At 38.0% G+C, this 21,778-nt stretch overlaps 1 protein-coding gene across 21 annotated transcripts in view; it reads right to left on the minus strand.

Moving 5' to 3' along the window:
- Positions 1–21,778, minus strand: part of LOC129777832 (uncharacterized) — a 47,302-nt gene that overhangs the window by 8,475 nt on the left and 17,049 nt on the right. For all 21 annotated transcript variants that reach the window (XM_055784362.1, XM_055784371.1, XM_055784356.1 and 18 more), the window contains 4 exons: positions 21,516–21,773; positions 3,494–3,679; positions 2,898–3,431; positions 2,554–2,817 (listed from right to left, as the gene is read on the minus strand). In XM_055784362.1, coding sequence (XP_055640337.1) covers positions 2,554–2,817; positions 2,898–3,431; positions 3,494–3,679; positions 21,516–21,773 — 1,242 coding nt within the window. The remainder of the gene's footprint in view (positions 1–2,553; positions 2,818–2,897; positions 3,432–3,493; positions 3,680–21,515; positions 21,774–21,778) is intronic.

The following is a 21,778-nucleotide window of genomic DNA, read 5'->3' on the forward strand; positions in this document are numbered from 1 at the left end:
GATTTGACATGGTCAAGAAACGCCAATTCAAGATATCGTAAGCTGTGCCAACAATTTATGGTCGACATATACGCGAAGGTAGAGGAGATTGAACGACTGCAATTCTTACTACACAATCAATAAAAGCGGTGCGAGGAATAATACATTCACTTGCGAGACACTATCATGAGCAACGCCGACACAGCTTTAGTTATAGCCAGGCCAAAGCGCAATGCATTGTCATGACATTGCGCGTGTGTTCAAACACAAAATGAAGTTCGATCGTATTCGTCCCCACATATTGTTGGTTGTATTCTGTTGAATGGAAAAAGCGCAATTTTGCATTCTGTTCAAGCTCAAGTCCAATCGAGTTGAGCAAATGTGACAACCTTGCCACGCAATTCGACGTAAACAACATTGGTCTCCATGTTCCATTTCTATGAAGCAAAAATAGTAATGGTTTTTCGGGTGGAATAAACACGCAAAATTTAGCATTCAAACACATTCAAAACAAATTTAGCATCCAAACGAAATCGAATAATAATTTTCATTCAAATTTCAACAATTTAGAATTATTTCCGGAATTATGCCGATCAGATAGAGAGTAAATTGAACCACAAATACGGATGACTTATTTTGACCATTGTTTCGCGACAAGGCGAACGAATTTAAGAGTGTAAAAGTCGATTTCGATCCAATTGTAAACTCCGATCACTCATATGCATATTTGAATATTGAGTTCTACAAATCGGTGAAGAGTAATAGAAACATCCATGAATAAAGGAAGCAATATGGCTGTGTTTCAAACTTAGATTACCGATGTGAATACTCCTCGATTGAATGACAACGATAAAATAGCGCGATTCCAAACAGGCCGATTAATCAGCTCCATTGAAGTTAGCTGGCGTATCGCTGTTTTCCAATTTATGGACGAGACCAAGCTGTTATAAACTAAGCCATGTTGAAAATCACATGCACGTATTTTCGAACAAGGAGACAGCAATAAATATTGATTTTCTATATATCATTTTTTCTACTTTACGACAAACTTATATTACTTTTTTCAGTTGACGTTTAACTTTTAAGAGATCAAACATGTCAGTTACGTTAATGAAATACACCAAGAAACATCATATAACCTTTCGTTCAAATCATTTAATTCGTTTTTTTTATCGGTCACATTAAATTTATTTAAAAGATCGTTAAAATATTCAAACATACTTACAATACATTAGTGTGTTTTATTCAACTCCCAAAATATTCACTAGAAATAATTTATTTGGCAGAACAACGTTTGCCTGGTCAGCTAGTTCATATATATATTTTTGGGAATTAAAAAAAAAACAAAACCTTTTTGAGAAAAATGAATTTTAATTTTTAAAATACTTTTTTTTGTCAATGAAATATTTTCCAAAAAATTGTTGGATTTTTTTTTGTGAAAATTTAAACCATTTCCTACATTTCATCTTTTGACAAGAAGATTGTAGTTTCATAGTATCATAGTTTCGAAGTTATAATTTTTTGTAAAAAATTAAGAAATTTGGCTTTTTGCAAAATTCGCTTAAATGACCCATGTCTTTACACCCACAACGTTTTACTACTATCTGAGATGGTGCTGCCAACTACTGAGACGAGTTGGCATGAAATCCGTCATATATGAGACTATAGCTGACACCAATACCAATACACAGAATGCACATAGTGCGCACCTACACAACGATGAAAAATTGTATTCGAACTTATTGAACACCCTGTATATTTGTTCCACTACCTTCATTATTCACATTTCAAATCAACGAAACATAAGAGTATTATAAAAACTACAATCTACTTTTGGCAACTACCATGTGTGTCTGATGCAAAAAACACAAGGATTCACCACCAGACGGCATGGAAATCGACTCTTCTTTTTGTGTCGGTTGCGTCGGTGCACGGACTGCTGTGCTGTGTCATCATTTTTTTCGACAAACCAATCAAGCACATACCATATGTTCATTTCCCCAACAGTGGTTTTCTTCTGAAGCTCTTGTACATCCTCATCGTGGATACATGAAAACCGCTTCAATACTATTTTAATGCTATATTGATTGGTAAAGTATGTGTGATTCACAAGTACAGTAGCCTTAAGCGGTGGATGATTGGAATCGAATCTCTTTCATGCCTGCTCGACCAGCTCCACGAAAAAAAAGCGATAGATATTCGTGAAAATTATCTGCCTTTCGCCGTCCATTGTTTTATTCGTTTTATTCTGCTGACATCAGAAGATAAATATTATTGCCCAGAAAATTATAAAATTCAGCAGCAGGACATTTATACTACGTTAGATTTCACGCAGATATTATTAGGAATCGTCAAATAAAAAATTCAACTGTGAATTCCGTATTTTCATGCTTATACCAACGATTTATTTTGTTGATATTGTACAGAGATGAACAAGTCTTCGGCTGAACATCTTTTCCATAAAGAAAGAAAAAAACTGTTGATCTGGGGCGAATATATATCAATTTAAAGCAATAATAAAATGTTTACACTCAGAAAAATCTGTACGGATAGGTACAAATTACCAAGACTTACCGCTTGAGCAATTCGTTTTCCCGCTTCAGATCCGACCTAAGCTGGTGTTGGGATTCACATTTAACTTTATAGTTTGGAGGCCTCAATGAGAACCGGAAATACAGCGAATCATGTTCTTCGTTGATATATCCGTTCGCACAAATCATGTCGAGACGGGCAAAGTTGGACCAACCGAACTTCTCCTGAATTTCGAACGTTTGCGTTCCCTCCATCTTGATAGTTCTGGTGGGGTCGTTGTGCAGCAACTCGACGCAGTACTCATAGCTAATAGAAAAAAAAAGATGAAACAAACAAAAAATCATCAGACTGAGAGATAGATCAAAGGATTCCGATTCTCCAATTACCTTCCAGGAATTCCCTCTAGAAGTCTCAGATACACACTTAGCCACTTATCCCGCCCATTTTTATCACCGTTGGAATAAACTATGAGTCGCCAGCAGCAGCCGAGGTCATCGTAGCTATTCTCCGAACACATATCCTCGCTATTCTGCCGCAGACTACTGAAGTTCCGCATCACAAATATGTTTGAGTTGTACTCTGGGTATGTGACGCTCTGCAGGGCAGCGTTTTCCTCCCGCAGAGTCCGTATTCTCGTTAGATGTTGGCTAAGTTGACTATTGAACTGGAATAGAATTTTCTCCTCTTTGAGCGTATGGTATTCCTCCTGATACTGGCAACGCAGAGCTATCGTCGCGGGCCGTATCGACAGACGGATTAGTATGGAACCATCTTCATCCAGATAGCCCTCCTCCAGCACTCGCTTCACCCGGATGAATTTCTGGTAACCTCGAATTTCCCCCACCCGGAAGTGATCTTCCGACTGGAATTTTACCTGTTTGTGAGCATCCTTGTGTAACAGTTCCACGATGTATTGATATCTGAGGAAGATGAGTGTTTGAATGGCGAACTGTTGAACAAGGAACCACGAGAGATAACGTACCTACCAGCGATACCATCGCACAGCTCGACATAGGTGCTCAGATATTGGTAGTTTGTGTTATTACCCTTCGGGTACACGTTCAAGCGCCACCGGGAACCAACCGTGTCGGTATATTGCTTCGAAAGCACTATGGACGTCGTGAAGTCACGTATGTTGCAAATGGTGATAACATTGCTGTCGTATTCGCTGAAAGAAAAAGTCGGTATATTAGAATTCGTCAACTTATACAAATAATTTCAGAGTCAGATTCAATTGCCTAATTTAGCTGTCTGTCGATCAATTGCCACAAGGCAACGTGTGTTGCTCAATAACGATCTCACGCGATCAAGCGAAAGTTAATCATAATCGTTCATTAGCCAACCAAATTATTGATTTATTATCCTATTTCCAGACTCTGGGCGGTACCACTTTTGACCCGGTTCAACGACTTAAGACAAAATTAAACAAAAAAACAGCTACCCGTCGTCTCACGCCTCTCTCATAACTGAGGAGACTGCAACGGCACATATGACTCAAAAAGGTGGGTGCATTGTTGATAGAAACGGGCCAAAAATATAAACCACTCATGAGGAATACGTATGGTACGGTCACGTCAATTGAATGGGTTACAACATCCGTGCCTACGTTACGGCGGACCTATTTTTAGGCCACGGATGGGGAAACAACATCCAAGAACGGAAAATAAATCTAGACCAGACGGATGATGATCAACCGTCGGTCATTAACATTGCTCGATTAGCAGCCAGACATCTCACTGCCTGGTGGCAGATTTCGTCCCCACGATATCATGTTCCCGAAACCATGCGGTAGTTGACTCAAATTGGCCTTCCATTATCACCGCGTGTGATCTGGCCAAAACATTTCCAAAACCTTTCCCCACCTTCCCCCCGAAAAACGATCACGTCACATCTTTGCACCCAGTTCATAAATGAGCCGTAGAGTCGCTATTTCTTCGACAAATTTGCCAACTGCCTCGGGAAAGGATTTCTCCAACGAATATTTCACGCGTCATTAAAATCGTCTAATATATGTGCCTTGTAACAACATTTTGCACGCCGCTTGGGGCCCCCATTCGCTGCCGGTCCACAGGATGTGTATTTAGCCATGTTACCCCCGCTATTGGTCCACATAAAGCGTAAGAAGGAGAATAAGACGACGATCATGATGACGAAGAAAAAAAAAATGCTACACTTCTGTGGCCTCCGCTGCGGCATGAAGATCGATATTTTTAGCGAGAGCGAGAGATGTGCGAAGAGATGAGAAACCTTGATGCGGTTAAACTCGTGCACTAATTATTTCGCTAAATCAGGTTGTGTTTTGTTTCAAAACATTCATGTTAGTGAATTGTTTTAGTTTCTGTTATGTTTGATGATATTTTGTCTTCAGGATTGTTCTTGTCCTTTGTATTCAGGCGAACGATGATTCCTTTGAGTGTTTAATAAATATGACGAATTTCATGCCAACTCGTCTTAGGAGTTGGCAGCACCATCTCAGATAGCAACGAAGCGTTGTGGGTGTGAACACATGGGTCTTTTAAGCAACTTTGCATACTTGAAATATTCAAAAAAGAATTAGACTATTTTTTGAAAAGGCTTGAAAAGGAATTTTTGCTTATTTTTTACAAAAAATATAATTAAAACTAAAAAACTATAACACCTACAAAATGCTAATCGAAGGATGAAATGTAGGAAATTGTTTAAATTTTCATAAAAAATTTTAAATTTAAAAAAAAATTATTTAAAAAATTAAAATTCATTTTTCTCAGAAACGTATTTTTTGAAAGTTCTCAAAAAAATTATATGAATAGCCCTTACAATTTCCAACAAGTTGTCTATACATCGGAAAATGGACATTTTTACAAGTAAAAAGTTTTTCTAACAACAACTTTATCATGTTTTCTTTAAAAAAAAATACAACGAATTCTAAGTCAATCCTATAAAGTCAAAATAGATGATTTGTTGGAAATTGTATGGGCTATTCATATCTATTTTGTCAGAATTTAAAGAAGAACATATTTTCCAGAAAAATGAAGTTTCTTCTTCTTCTTCAATGGCACTAACGTTCCTAGAGGAACTTCGCCGTCTCAACGTAGTATTACTTGCGTCATTTTTATTAGTACTTAGTTCAGATTTCTATGCCAAATAACACGCCTTGAATGCATTCTGAGTGGCAAGTTCTAGAATACGCGTGATCACAGTGCAAGTCGGAGGAAATTTCTTTGACGAAAAATTCCCCCGACCAGAACGGGAATCGAACCCGAACACCCGGCATGTTAGTTATGACGCTAACCACTCGGCCAAGGGAGCACATAAAAATGAAGTTTAGTTTTCAAGATATTTAGAAAAAAAATTTTTTTTAGATTTGCTTGGTATTTTTAATGAAAACAAAAAAAAACAATATTTTGATCACAGAAGGAAAAGTAGGAAATTGTATTTTTATTTTTAAAAAATAAAAAGAAAAATTTTAAGATTGAAATTCATTTTTCTTAAAGACTTTTTTTTTATTTCAATAAAGTTATATGAATAGCCCATACAACAATCAACGAAGTCCTTCATACATCGGAAGAATGGCACTTTTACAGGGGAAAGGTTTTTTTTAACAAATAACTTCTTCATATTTTCTTTGAAAAAAGTACAACTAATCCAAATTTTGTTTCAACCAATTTCAACGACTTCACGATTTTTGAACCGTCGCATTTTCGAAGTGGGTGCCCAAAATTAGTTTTCGGCTAGTGGCTTCCACCAAGCTTAACTGCTTTGAAACAGAATGAAACGTGTCGAGAGGAAATATGTCAAAACAAATTGCTATGAAAACATTCCAGATCCGACCACTAGGAGCGCTGCAGTAAAATAAACAGTGCGTCCAGACATCAAGTGACTCGAGCTTTACAATCGTGTAATTCTACGAAACTATAGACTTTATTTTTGCTATTATCGATTGTAGTCGTTTTTTATTGTTTTCATGGCATTGGACTAGAAGGCACTATTTTTAAAAATATTTTTTCTTTGAAAGCTGAGAATTTTTTACATCGTTTGTGAGTTATGATTTTCCAAATTTAATCGATGGTTCGAAAAAACATTTTTTTCCATTTTTTCAATTACAAAAATTCATAACTTTTGAACTACTGGACCGATTCAAATGATCGACACATCCAATTGAAGCTTATGAGTTAATTTTCTTTGAAAAAAAGTTACTTTTGTGAAAAATTAAAAAATAAAATTTTTGTAATTATTGATTGAGTAAGTTTTTCATTATTTTCTCGGTTAAAGATAGAGGGCGCTATATATTTTTATATTTTTTATGGAAAGCTGAGGATGTTTTACATAACATATCTCGATAGATACTTTTTTTTCGTTTTGAGTTATTATTTGGCAAATCTGACATGTTTTAAGTCTTCGTTCAATATTCCTATGTTGCCTTCAATTTGATGTGTCGATGATCTTAATCGGTTCAGTGGTTCAAAAATTATGAATTTTTTAAGAAAGTCGTTTTTGAAAAATAAAAGAGGAAAAAGTTGATTTTTTGGACCACCCTAAAATGGAAATGGGCACCTTAATGAAAAAGTTGAAAAATACGGGTCTAATGTTTTACGATAAGAACAAAATGACCCCTTTTGACAAAAAACCATGAAATTAATCGATTGTGATCGATGAAATACAGATTCCACGTGAATACCGAGCAGTAACGTGAAGGTTTGACCGTGTATTGCATCGGACCGTGGGAGTGTAATGTGGACATGAGATCTATAACACACAGAGAAATGGAGCGCTTTAGACGATAACCGTCGAAAAATTTAAACAAAACACTTAAAAAACATTTTTGATTCCAATGTATATTACTATCGTAACTGCTTGATCTCTTTAAAGTGAAAAAAGTAATATATTTTTGTCGTAAAATGTAAAAATAAAATATAGAAAATCCATATTAATTTTGTTAAATTTCTATCCAGTTAGTGAATGATACGCGCTGCTGTTTCTAATATAGACGACCAAACTCTACGCTTTTGATTTTGTCATTGATGAAATCCCATACTCCGAAATCCGATTGCTTTGAACTTTGATCGGATCCCACGATTCGTCTTCTACATTCTGAAATCCGATCGACCTCAATTCAATTCAATAGAAATATCGATTAAAAATAGGAGATAGGTGGGAAAATTGGTTACATAAGATGTATTTTTTCAAGTCAAATTTATGCAAAAAATACAAAAAACAAAATAATTCAGATTTTATTTTGCATAGGACCACCCTAATCAGTATTAAATATGCAGTAATCGGTATCCTAGCGGTATAGCTTACGATCTGAATGAATGATGAAGAGAAAAGCTCAATGTGTTAATTGTCATTTTTGATTGCTTGGATTTGGCCGACATGTGCGTTGAACGAAACGGTGCTACCTTCCATATAGCATGTGTAATAATGGACTAGTCGAGAGCCGTGTTTGGGAAGCAACTTATTTCTAAATTGGTCGCCTAACGTATGATTTGACATCTACATTTACAAACTATTTTCTGAGAGGTTACGGAAAGTTTCTCGTTGGCTCGGTGGTGCGTTGATAAAAAACTGTCCCAGCAACATGGTCCATCTATTTTGTCTGTCAATAGATCACGGATGATTAAACACCTAATTATGAACCCCTTTTTGGGAAAGTGTTTCTAAATTGTTTTATTTGCATCGTGCTGTGTACTCATGTAACCTTTTCCTGTACCTTTTTTATATTGAGAACCGAAGGTGTACTAACGATATGATAGGTATACTTCAGAAAGTTACAGGCAAGTGAGCAGTAGAGAATCTTCATCGCTCATGTAGTAAATACCCTATGATCAGAAACTACCGGGAATTTTTAAATAAAATAGAGTTAAATTTCAGGCAAATTTATTTCATCACACACATGTGCATATGCTCGGCCCAGTTCTCCATGCATCCTTGGTAGACCAACGAATAGATGGCCTTTAGTTTCCTCGTCGCATTCTCTTTGATCTCCTCGATCGACTGAAATCTCTTTCCACGAAGTGACAACTTCAACTTGGGGAACAAAAAGAAAGTCGCACGGTGCTATATCATGTGAATACGGTGCTTGCCCGATGGTATTTACTTGAAGTTTGATCAAATAATTCAGTACAATTCGGGCTCGGTCGATGACGCGTTATCATCATGCAAAATCCAAGAATTGTCGGCCTACATTTCCGGCCATTTGCGACGTACAGGCAGAAACTAATGATCGAATGGCACTAAAACCTGACAGATGTGCGTCTTAAGGTCGTACCAACATAAGAAAGAAAAGAACGGTTCCCGCATGCACGGTACGTTTAATTAAAAAAACGGACTTTCTGATCATAGTGTATATCTTACTCATTTTTCCAAACTGAAGACCGCATTTCGAACATAAAAATAGTTCTCTCTTGACTTGAGTTATAATTCTATCCGAATAATCCAAAAAATAAATAAAAAAAACAAATTTTCAAAGTAACAAGTAAATGGAAATTACATGCAAAACTTACTTCATTAACACGATGAGCCCTGGCTGAACTTGGACACCGACAATGAACTTTCCATCTGGCCCACTCCGGTTCCTGTAACCTGATTTCTGAAAATCATTTTGTAACTTTGTTACTGTCATTCCAAAAGCCGACGCTCTTCGAATGAAAAGTCCTGTTCCTGTAACCTGATTTCTAATAATCATTTTATAACTTTGTTACTGTCATTCCAAGAACCGACGCTCTTCGAATGAAAAGTCCACTATCGGTCCGATGAGACCGGCGCGAACCAGACAAAAATTCGCTGTCAGTCCTCAGGGATCGACGCGGGGCTTAACATGTTAATGTATACCGTAGAGGATTTACAAAGATGTAACAACCTGAAAAAATGGTCTATGAACATTTAACACAATAGAAATGAAATAACAAAATTTGAAGAATGTTTTTTTTTCAAGCATCTTCCATTTTGAACCGGAAGTTCAAGCTTTCATCCCACTTAACTAGGTAATATTGGCCTAGCAAATTCTGTTCGTTTCTGTTCTCACCAACTATCATATTACGCCCCCAGTTGATGCATCGTGCACAATTTGAGAACTGTATAATTTTCGTCGTCCAGGGCGCCACATCGATCATCCAGATGAAAATAAGTAGTCCCCAGGGAAAGGAACGCCTCCAGCGAGGCGCTCTCTCACACACTTCATTAAGCGCACGACCTAATCTAGATCGACAGTAAATTGCCAGAACTGGCATCGTAGCTACTACTACTGGCTTGCACAACTACTAAACAGATAGACGAAGCGGGACGCCAAAACACTTAAGTGGCAGAAACAAGACAAAAATCTAGTGCGGTAATTATAGCCATGCGAGTGGTTTGGTTCAAATGTCAAGAAATGGAGGGTAATGGGGGTAGAGTAAAAAAACCGTTATCGCATTTGGTAGTCTTCACGAATGCAGTCTCGAAAGAGTTCACATTCGCCACAGGTGCAACTATGATGTAACGTTATTGTGGCGTGGTTATTTTTGAAACCATAACATAAGGAGCAAAGAACACTTAGTGCTCATGAAAAAATATTATTAAAAATTGTCGTTACGTTACCCATCTCAAATGTCGTTCTCTAGCAGGCACGCAACATGTGCGATATCAGATGACAACATTTCTTGTATTTTGACGTGACCGTAACAATTCTCAGCTGTCAGTCGCGATCGCAGCAACATTTATCTCTGATCTTTCCCTACCCGCGATCCGCATTTCTCACTCTCTCACAATTGCACAGCGCCAATTTGGTGTGGTCGGACAAGTGGTTAACCTAAAATTTGTAGTATTTAAATTAGATTCAATTATGCCTTAATTGAATCGCTCTCTAAACAATGTTTATTTTAGCGCGTCCACTATTGACAGACGGCCAAAAACGTGAACCCCGAATCGGCAAGCCACACGAGGTCGCCCGTATCGCAGCCTGCTTTGGTTTTCCTAGTTTGCGATCGGGCAGGGCGAGGGTGAGTGACAGTTTCTCATGCCCTTCAATCTCCCACGGCGCAAGCTTTTGTGCGAGTGGATAATAATAATAATTAGCATACATTAAATTAATATGTTCCACTCGAAGCCAATGCATCATTTTTATTTCTCTGCTTCTCCCCCACCTGCTTGCACCTGATTCTGCTGGCTTAAGTAATTTCACGTGTTTCCCCGGTGCGACACCCCTGGGACAAAGCGATCGGTAAGGTAACTGTGCGAACTATTTTTACCTCTTCTTGGAGAATGTTGATGATCAATGTGAGGAAGCTCTGCGCTCGCCAATTAAAATTACTCGTGATTAATTATCACACATTAGGTGATCGCGATGCAATGTGAATCATCAACGCCGTGAGCGGTTTTTTTTCTGGCGGTTTAGATTTATCAGTGGAATTAATGCGGCCAAGCTTGATAGTATCGATAGGATATCGGAGATGGCTTTCACGTGTATCCATCCGAGAATGGAGCGTGGAGAAGATAAGCATTATGGGATCCGACACTTCCACTTTAATATACGAAGTATGGACAGAAAGAATAAGACATGTCAAATTTCGTCAGTGTTCGAATAGTCACAAATCTTCGTGAAATGTACTTGCACCAGTTTTACGGTTAAATGCGATGGAAAATTCTCGTAGTCCTATCAGTCTATTTATGTATTAAGGATGATATCAGAAATATTTCTAATTGTATTCTAATCTATAACTAGAACTATGATTAATTACGCACTTTTTGCTACACGGAGTGTCAAGATCCGCTGGAAAACATCCAAATACATATAACCATTCCGATAAAATAAGTTTTAAAAAAGGCATCAACATTGTTTATCCATTAAACCTTCAACCCAACCATTAAACCCAAGATTTTCAGTTATTTCCAATCATTGATGAAATAAACAGAGATCTTGGTTTAGGGATTGTTTATTGACTATCTTTCGTAGCAATTGATGTTATTATTTAAAAAGAACCCATTAAGGAAACATATTGAATCATCATCAAGCTTTCATTGTAAACGTATGTAAAGAATGAACCCCATCATCTAACTGTTCAGCTTCAAACTAGAAAGCAAACCTGCCAAAGCAAGGTCAAACCTGACCAACTGTCCGCTAATGCGTGCATTGTACACCTTTCCATCATCCCTTCGGGGCGGACAGCTAATCGATCGGTGGCGACGCCATGGCTTCATTAAATAAAGCACAATCGATAACGAATTGATGAACGTGAGCTTCACACGATCGAAGGAGGGAGATAAAATCAACTTTCGCACCTTTACAAGCGCCGTGACAACTCATTTGAAATCCTTTTAGACGTGGATATTGCTAGGCACCATCATTGGTCTGCTGAATAGTGGGTATCAAAAATAACCAAGCTCAAGGTCTATTACGACATTTACAAGCTTGTTGGTTATTGACCATTCAGTCACTACTACCCTCTATGAGGCTTATTTATGCATAATCTATAATTTGCTACTCACAAGTCGATAAAGTAACCTGATTCGATTCTGCCATAAACATCACATATAGATATCAGGAGGTTATTCTTTGTATAGAAATATTCCATCAATGGGAAGTAAGAGGTGTAACGATCAAAATTTGGTCAACTAAGATTTGACGTATCTCTTTTGGGTGTGCATTTAAAAAGTCGGAAACTCTTTGGCCGAATAAATTACGGTCATGAGTACAACTTTTACAATTCCTGGATTTTGTGAGACTTGACTATCTATATTTATATATACAGCCACTCCATGCCAAACCGATATAGTGGTTCTCAGATTTTCGTCAATAGTGGTTATTTGGTTCATTATCGCAAAACATTCGGACCATCGGAACTTTGAAAAATTGTATCTTAAACCCAAAAAAAAGCATCTCTGATATCGAGATTTGTCATGTAAACTCCTCAGCATAAACATTTGTCTTTTAAAACTCCTCAGCTTTCAAGAAAAAAAAATATAGAAAAATATAACGTCCTCTAGTCCAAAGCCATGACCACCTACTACAATCAATAATTACGAAAATAAAATCCATTTTTTTTTGCAAGTTGAATTTTTTTTCATAAAAAGCAAGATAGATTTACAGTTATCGCAATTTTTTTTTCAAAATTGACTTTTCAGATAAAAAAACGACCGAGCGCTATAAAACATCTTTATTCACACTTTTTTTTTTCGAGATAATAGTAAATATCGACGTTTCGCGCAATTATAAGACATTTGGTCCAAGACAGCATCATGCGTAAACGTAAGCCTAGGCCGGTCGTGTCTCAAAAAATCGTTTTATCTGTGTTTTTTTCTCAGAAAATCTGTATTGAAATCTGTATTAATCCTCTGCGGTCTTTTGTCTGCTCTCAGCCACCACAGCAAAGAAGTATACTAATATTATAATTTATGCAACAATGTATGTCTTTTTCTAAACGAATTATATCTTATTCACGAGCCAAAACGATGCTACTATGAATGATACATAACGGTGCTCAGTATAAACAAAAGTTGTCATCCATGCTTGTGGAAAGGATTAATGGGAAACTCCATGTATTGCAGCACTGTGTAAAGACCATTGTTCTGTATGTTCTAACAGAAAAATAAAAAGCGAAAGACGCCTGGGGGCTGGTTAACCCTCCGAGTAAATATTTGGAAATATTGGTTTACCTGGGCGACTTCGGGATGATCTTTTATTTTTCTTCGCTGGATCCAAAATACGAGATGGGAATTGTGATAAATTAACCTTTTCACAATACAACAGAAAATCACGGGAAAAATCTTTAACGCACACGATATTTGCGCACGTAGTTTTTCGGGAATTCTCAAAAGAAAACTCGAGATCTATCAAACGTAACTTTGTTTTAAAAAACGATGTATTTCAATTGGGAACTATAATTCGAATGAGACTAGTGAGCTTACAACAAACAATATATATATAGGGGGGGGCTGTATATATATATATATATATATATATATATATATATATACTAGCAAACTTCGTCCCGCCCATTTACTTGATTAATTATCGAGTAATGCAGAAATTTGTGTTTTATTTGTATGGCAGCCACCCCTAAGAGAGGGGGGAGGGGTATCTAACCACCATAGAAACATTCATTGCACCCTAAAGTTTTCATATGCCTAATTTGGTTTAATTTGCTTGATTAATTCTCGGGTAATGCAAAAATTTGTGTTTCTTTTGTACGGCAGCCCCCTCTAAGAGAGGGGGAAGGAGTATCTTAACACCATAGAAACATTTATTGCATCCTAAAACCTCCACATGTCAAATTTGGTTTCATTTGCTTGATTAATTCTCGAGTAATGCAGAAATTTGTGTTTCATTTGTATGGCAGCCCCTCCTTTGAGTGGGGGAAGGACTGTCTAACCATCATAGAAACATTTATTGCACCCTAAAACTTTCACATGCCAACTTTGGTTTCGTTTGATTGATTAATTTCCGAGTAATGCAAAAAATTGTGTTTCATTTGTATGGCAGCCCCCTCTAAGAGAGGGGGAAGGAGTATCTTATCACCATAGAAACATTTATTGCATCCTAAAACCTCCACATGCCAAATTTGGTTTCATTTGCTTGATTAATTCTCGAGTAATGCAGAAATTTGTGTTTCATTTGTATGGCAGCCCCCCCCTTTGAGTGGGGGAAGGACTGTCTAACCATCATAGAAACATTTATTGCACCCTAAAACTTTCACATGCCAACTTTGGTTTCGTTTGCTTGGTTAATTTCCGAGTAATGCAGAAATTTGTGTTTCATTTGTATGGCAGCCCCCCCTTTGAGTGGGGGAAGGACAGTCTAACCATCATAGAAACATTTATTGCACCCTAAAACTTTCACATGCCAACTTTGGTTTCGTTTGATTTATTAATTTCCGAGTAATGCAAAAAATTGTGTTTCATTTGTATGGCAGCCCCCTCTAAGAGAGGGGGAAGGAGTATCTTATCACCATAGAAACATTTATTGCATCCTAAAACCTCCACATGCCAAATTTGGTTTCATTTGCTTGATTAATTCTCGAGTAATGCAGAAATTTGTGTTTCATTTGTATGGCAGCCCCCCCTTTGAGTGGGGGAAGGACTGTCTAACCATCATAGAAACATTTATTGCACCCTAAAACTTTCACATGCCAACTTTGGTTTCGTTTGCTTGGTTAATTTCCGAGTAATGCAGAAATTTGTGTTTCATTTGTATGGCAGCCCCCCCTTAGAGAGGGGGGAGGGGTCTGAAAATATCACGAAAACCTTCCCCGGCCCCAAAAACCCCTACATACCAATTTTCATGTCGATCGGTTCAGTAGTTTCCGAGTCTATAAGAATCAGACAGACAGACAGACATCACTCAGAAAACAGAAGTTATACAAAAATCGGATGAAACACTATAAATGTTTTTTTATAGCTACAGCGACAGTTCGATTTGAGTTCTATCAACGCCAAACTAATTATTTTTGTGATACATGCGAAAGATATCACACGAAGAAGCATTATAGCAAATATATTTTAAACATAAACATAAGAAACATTGTTTAGTAAATACTTATCAGAAGTTTAGAAAAAAATAAAAGGAATCTTGTTCATCTTTCATAATCTCACAAAATTATATATCACTGCTTTTTCGAGTAAATATGATTGCGACCAGTATGACATACATGTCAAAATTTTATACGATCACAAAGGGTTAAGGGTCTCTAATCTTAGCTATAATATTGTATTGATTGGCAAATTATGATTTTGAAGATGTTGGTGGTATCCACGTAAAAATTCGCATTCACTGTGCTCTAGTAGGAAAAAAAAATAAACAGTGTTAGTTGTTTATTGTAAAGCAAGCCGATGAAGCGGACTTTTGCATCTTTTCGCATTAGATTGAACATGAGAAAGCAGTATTACACGCTACATATGAATGCCAAAATGACTTTCATTCAAACTGATTCGAATGCTTTATGTATAAAATTGGTGAGTTGGGAAAAACATATTGAGATCAAGCCATAACTAATATTGGATTATTTTGAAAAATCTATAAATCTGTATGGAAACCAGAAAAATCTGTAATCTGTTAAGAGATTCTTGGTTTCAAAAAGTCTTAAAAATCTGTATAAATACAGATTATTCTGTAGATATGGTAACCCAAGTTCCCACAGAAGATGTTTTTGTGGCCACTTTTCTTCCTTTCGGGTCTTGCGGTGAATAGAGAAATTCATAGTACAAAGCACCTGCCGGAGATGCCTCCAACAATTTCGTGGCGATAACAGAGGGGGTTCTGATAAATAAAAACTGATAAGAAAGAACTGAAAAATGTGCCAAAAAGTATGTTCTCGACAGCAATAGCAATAGTTTCGGTCAACTGCCCATTGAACGCCAGACAGGGCGTCGGAATGTTGTTGTAACATAGCCAATAAAATTATGTTTTATGAAAAATTAGTCCCATTGCATTATCTTTTGTAGTTTTTTTTATCGACATGCGAAAATTGGTTATTTTTTGAAAAGCAAGCGCTACTTGCTACACAAATGAGTTGTCTACGTAGTTTTTCCAATATAAAGATTTCATACAGAGCAATTCCACGCCAAATCAGCTGGCTGCTGACCCGAACCACTCCCGATGGTATTGTAACTTGGTACTTATGATGAAAACTATCTGGAATCATAATTTTCATTATCATATGACCAAATTGAATTACGACTGATTTTTTAAAAGGGCGTATTCAAAATCATTAATATTTCTTTCAAAAAATCGAGACTCAGGAAAAAATGGTGGCCAAAGCAATGTGAGTGAAAATTTTCCGGTTGAATAAGGTGTCCCGGTTAGCGTTAGAAGTCTAACGCGCTATCCTATCTGGAATGGCTATAATAGGCTAAAAGCTATGGGAGTAAACGATGACAATGTCATGTTTTACACTATTAAGGGCTGAGTTTGAATGATAAGTCAATAACACGAAGTCAATTCCAGTAGGGTTCAACCCTAGTGTAAGAGGTATTGGAGCGTGAAGAGGTCAGATGCTGCCTTGAATGTGCTGTTCGAAGGTCTGTCGTAGTTTTTTTTAACAGAAATCCATTTTCTCTTGAAGTCCGCCTCCGATTTGACAACTTTTGGGTTCTTCCGGAGGGCCTGCTTCATAATCGCCCAATATTTCTCTATTGGGCGAAGCTCCGGCGCGTTGGGCGGGTTCATTTCCTTTGGCATGAAGGTGACCCCGTTGGCTTCGTACCACTACAACACGTCCTTTGAATAGTGGCACGAAGCGAGATCCGGCCAGAAGATGGTCGGGCCCTCGTGCTGCTTCAATAGTGGTAGTAAGCGCTTCTGTCGGCACTCCTTAAGGTAAACCTGCCCGTTTACCGTGCCGGTCATCACGAAGGGGGCGCTCCGCTTTCCGCAAGAGCAGATCGCTCGCCACACCATGTACTTTTTGGCAAACTTGGATAGTTTCTGCTTGCGAATCTCCTCCGGAACGCTGAATTTGTCCTCTGCGGAGAAGAACAACAGGCCCGGCAGCTGACGAAAGTCCGCTTTGACGTAGGTTTCGTCGTCCATTACCAGGCAATGCGGCTTCGTCAGTATTTCGGTGTACAGCTTACGGGCTCGCGTCTTCCCCACCATGTTTTGCCTTTCGTCGCGGTTAGGAGCCTTCTGAACCTTGTATGTACGCAGGCCCTCCCGCTGCTTGGTCCGCTGGACGAATGAACTTGACAAATTCAGCTTATTGGCGACATCCCGGACCGAACTTCTCGGATCACGTCTAAACTGCTTAACTACGCGCTTGTGATCTTTTTCACTGACGGAGCATCCATTTTTGCCGTTCTTCACCTTCCGGTCGATGGTTAGGTTCTCGAAGTATCGTTTTAGTACTCTGCTGACCGTGGATTGGACGATTTCCAGCATCTTACCGATGTCCCGATGTGACAACTCCGGATTCTCGAAATGAGTGTACAGGATTAATTCACGACGCTCTTTTTCGTTCGAAGACATTTTTCCAAATTTACGAAAAATTGACAGTGAAGCATGGCCAACGTGATCTATACACTCTTATCTGATTATAAGCGAAAGCTGAAGATATAATTCCTAAAAATTTAACTACAGCGTTTTTTCCGTGATGCAATTTGATGTGACACACCCTTTACATGACTACAGTCTTCAGAAACCATACTCTGCGCTGCGCTCGAGTTTAATTTTCATCAGCGTGCGTTCATAATAAACACGTATTCTCTCTTGGTACGAAATACACCACACTCAGAAACAAGTGAGCACAAAATGAACACGGCGCAGAATTCAGATACTAAACATCGCTTCCACTTGTGTGATGCCCGCCTCATTTTATACATACACACATCAAATTCTAGCGCCCCTTTTGTCTTCGCTCGTTCTAAGCTAAACAAAAAAACAACAGCGCGCCTCCATACCAACCGTATACTCTTGTGTGATGAAAAAGAACTCAACAAAGAAAGCAAAGCAGACAAACCAGATTCGAGCGCGGTTTGAAACTTGGTATGTAAACCGGTGTAAGGATACGGTGCAGTAAGGATGTTCGAACTAGAGATGGGCGAGCGCTCACGAGCCGCTCATTTGAGCCGGTTCGTCAGGAAGAGCTTACGATCCACGGTTCTTTAAAAATGAGCCGCGAGAACTGCAGAGCCGGCTTATTGGTAATGATCCGTGGATCGTACGCTCGTTCTGACGAACCGTGGCCTGCGGCAGTGCGGAAGAGACATACATTTTCCATGCTACTTTTTAAGGGGATATCCATGAGCAGAGACACGAATTTCGGACGTTTATTTGAGCTCCGCAAAAATAAAACAAAAAGCATTTTTACGATCTATTATATCATTACTTGTTAATTTATTTTTAACAATAAAACAAAAAAATGAACGGAGAAAAATAGTTACAAGCTGATGAAGTGAGAGGGTTCAAAAAAAGATGTGCTATGGCCTGCACGATTCCAGCCTTTCTGGTTATCTGAAACAAAAAAATCGGTGAAGATGCCGCTATCGCATAAACCTCGGACAAGTCAAAAATATCTTTTTTGACAAAATGGCGACCGTTTGAAAAACAAAATGCGGTTTAAACCGTTTTTTCTTACGTTTCCCGATTTTTTTTTTAATAGTAAGGTCTGAAAAAACATCATCATTTAGAGGTTCATGCGATAGAAGGATGCATACAGATTGTATTCATAACATTCCGACATAAATCGGTTCAGTAGAACTTGAGATACCGTGTACGCCAGTATGAAAAAACTAGTTTCGAGAAAAACGCGTTTATTAACTTCAATTAACTGTTATGGCCGTATGAGGTTAGATACCGCATCACTAAAATGCTGACTCTAACTCGGTAAATAATGGGATTCTCGAAAGGTCCTTTGTAGCGTATATTTTTGAATGCCTAAACTACAGAAATATGATGGAATTTTTTTTTTTCAAATTTCTGGACCAGAATACTGCCATAAGCGGTTTTATGTAGCTGTTTGTATGTTTGTAAATTTTGGGGGATTACATATTTTCTCGAACCACCATCAGTATGGGTATCTACTGAGAGAACTTGACTAGTAGGACACAGTTATTTATATAAAATGGAAATCCAAGATGGTGGCCGTTATAAGATGACAGACTACATTTCTTCTGAAAACCTCATCATATGGGTATCAGATGAAAGGGCTTGACTAGTAGAGCACAGTTATTTATGATAAATCCAACTCCAAGATGGCCAATTACTTTTTTCATGCAACTCCTGCATATAGGTATCGAATGAAATGATTTGACTACACCCATACCTCGCTTTACGGCCAAGATACGTTCCTTGGTCGCTAATCAAAAAGCCGTATAACGAATCAATTATTCTCATACAAATGCATACAAATTCTATCGGATCGGTCCCAACTTTGTTCGGCGAAATGCCGTAAAACGAGCGGCGGTATAGCGAGGTATGAGTGTAATATAATACAGTTAATCATAAAAACTTCCATTCGAAAAATTTTAAAAATGTTTGGGATATAAAAGGGGGAGAAAACTGTGTCGTTCTCGAAAACTGCTATACTCTCCCGACTGATAATTCGACTTGATCAACATCATATGGATCAAGAGATATCAGTTCTAGTGATTATAAAAATGTAATGAATTGATTTCGGAGCCGGTAGAGCGATTTACAAATCTTGAGTCAGACGAAATAGTAGCCTAACCAAGGTCTAATGCATGCTATGGCGAACGCTTGTTTGGCGCTTGGTTTACGTTGTACGAACGATGCCTAGAGGTGCGATTCCTTTAAGGCAATACTAAATAACATGTAGCATGATATTTATTACTTGCAAGTGTTGTCATTGTTGTTGTTTCCATGCGGTGCCAAAGATATATTTATGTAGTTATGAGATGTGGAATAATGGTGCTGGTGCAACATGTATATAATCGAGTCTATGTCAATTGCGAAAAAGGCAAAAAAAAGAAAAGCGTTCGAGGTAAATTTTCATTGCATTGACATGGAATAAATTGCGACTTACGATCAGCTAGTGTATTGTTTTGCGAGGGCAAGAATGAATCATCAATCAATTATCGTCAACAAATTCTACAATGAAAAAACCATTTCAGAGATTATTCTACTAATTCTAAATTTCACAGCATTATAGAATAATATCCGAAGGTATGAATAAGCGACTTATATAGAATAACAGCGTAGTTCTACGTCAACAATGCGGTCGTATCTTGGACATAACATTCTATAATTTTTTTGTTTAAGATAACCAGAAGGGCTGGAAACGTGTACGCCATGGCACAACTTTTTTTCTAACCCTAACCCTCTCACTTCATCAGCTCTTAACTATTCTAGTTATGAATATTTTTTCCGTTTTTCCGTTTAATTCTTGTTTGATTGTCAAAAGATAGATGAACAAATAATGATATAATGGATAGTAAAAATGTTCTTTGTTTTATTTTTACGGAGCTCGAAAAAACGTCCGAAATTCGTGTCCCTAAACTAGAATACTCCCTTAAGCTCAATAAAATTCGCATACTTCCTATTCTTCGGCAGTTCTATTCTTCGTGCGATCAATCTACATAAGTTATCGATTGGGGTGAGAACTGGTAAAAAGGGTAGTCCAGAATCGAAGCCTCAGTCCTGTAAACCATGTAAAGGACTTCCGACTTTAATGAAATGATGCTTCATTCTGTTGGAATAACACGGTGGTTTCGATGCAAAAACGGCAGCAAATGATTCAAAAATACTTCCTTGAACTCCTATTGACATTCTTTGTTTTAAAGAGGCTTTAAACTTTTCAGTTCATTCGCCTCTGAATCCTTGAACTCCTAATTTCTCATTCGCGTGAGTGGAAAAGTCATTTGAAACAGTCCCTTCTGAGAAATAAAATCTAACATTAAAAAATTTGAAATGGAATAAGGGAACAATCGAGGTGTCTACTTGGTAATTTTCAATAAAAAAAATTCAGGAATGTCCACGAGGATAACAGGGGGAGGGGGTCTGGTCAATGTCCACGCTTGTCCACGGGGAGTCTAAAATCGTGCTTTTTAACATCTCTCAATGAAAGACAAATGGACAAAACCTAAGATGGCAATAAACGTTCCTCAAATATTAGAGCATGAACGGGAGACAAGAAACAATTTCAGTTCACCAAATAAGAGAAATTACTTATACAGAATTGCACTTCTCGAAGAAAGACATCAGAAGTTACAGCGAGGAGGCAGTTTGACGAAGACCGATGTTTTCTGACGACGGATCGTAACAGGACCATTAGGAGAAACACTCATCGTTTGCGCGAGTTACACGACGGAATTCAACACAAAGAGAATGCTTCATCAACGGTTGGCAATCGTTTTGTAGCGACATTGGCTATGGAGAGCAACTTTAACGGAGATCAATCGGATACATCTGCAGTGAAGGCTCATAACGCTGTGAAAGTCGAGAACTGATTTTGAATGATACCTTAGTCTTCATAAAACATTACCCACATAGCCCGTAGGACTGTAATCTTGTTTACAGACATTAATCTTCCAGAGAATCCAGAAGACATTGAAGACTCACGGGTTTTATGTTGAGAAATTCCTTTCTTTTGTTTACTTACTTCACATTGTCCTTCCGGGTCCGATCGATGTATTCCTGCTGGTAGCAGCTTTTCGCTACAATCGTCGGTGGCCTAACAGAGAACTTTATTCGGAGGGTATCGCTTGTGTCGCTCAAGAAACCCTCATCCACCAGCCGGTCGTTCTCGATCAAATCGTGCACAGGTCCAGTCTGGTGATGCTCGAAGTGAACAATTTCGGTTAGTTTGATTGACTTGGCTGGGTCCGTTTCGTGCATGAGCTCGATGTAGTATTCGTATCTGAA

The sequence above is a fragment of the Toxorhynchites rutilus genome, chromosome 3 (genome assembly GCF_029784135.1).
Source record: "Toxorhynchites rutilus septentrionalis strain SRP chromosome 3, ASM2978413v1, whole genome shotgun sequence".
NCBI lineage: Eukaryota > Metazoa > Arthropoda > Insecta > Diptera > Culicidae > Toxorhynchites > Toxorhynchites rutilus.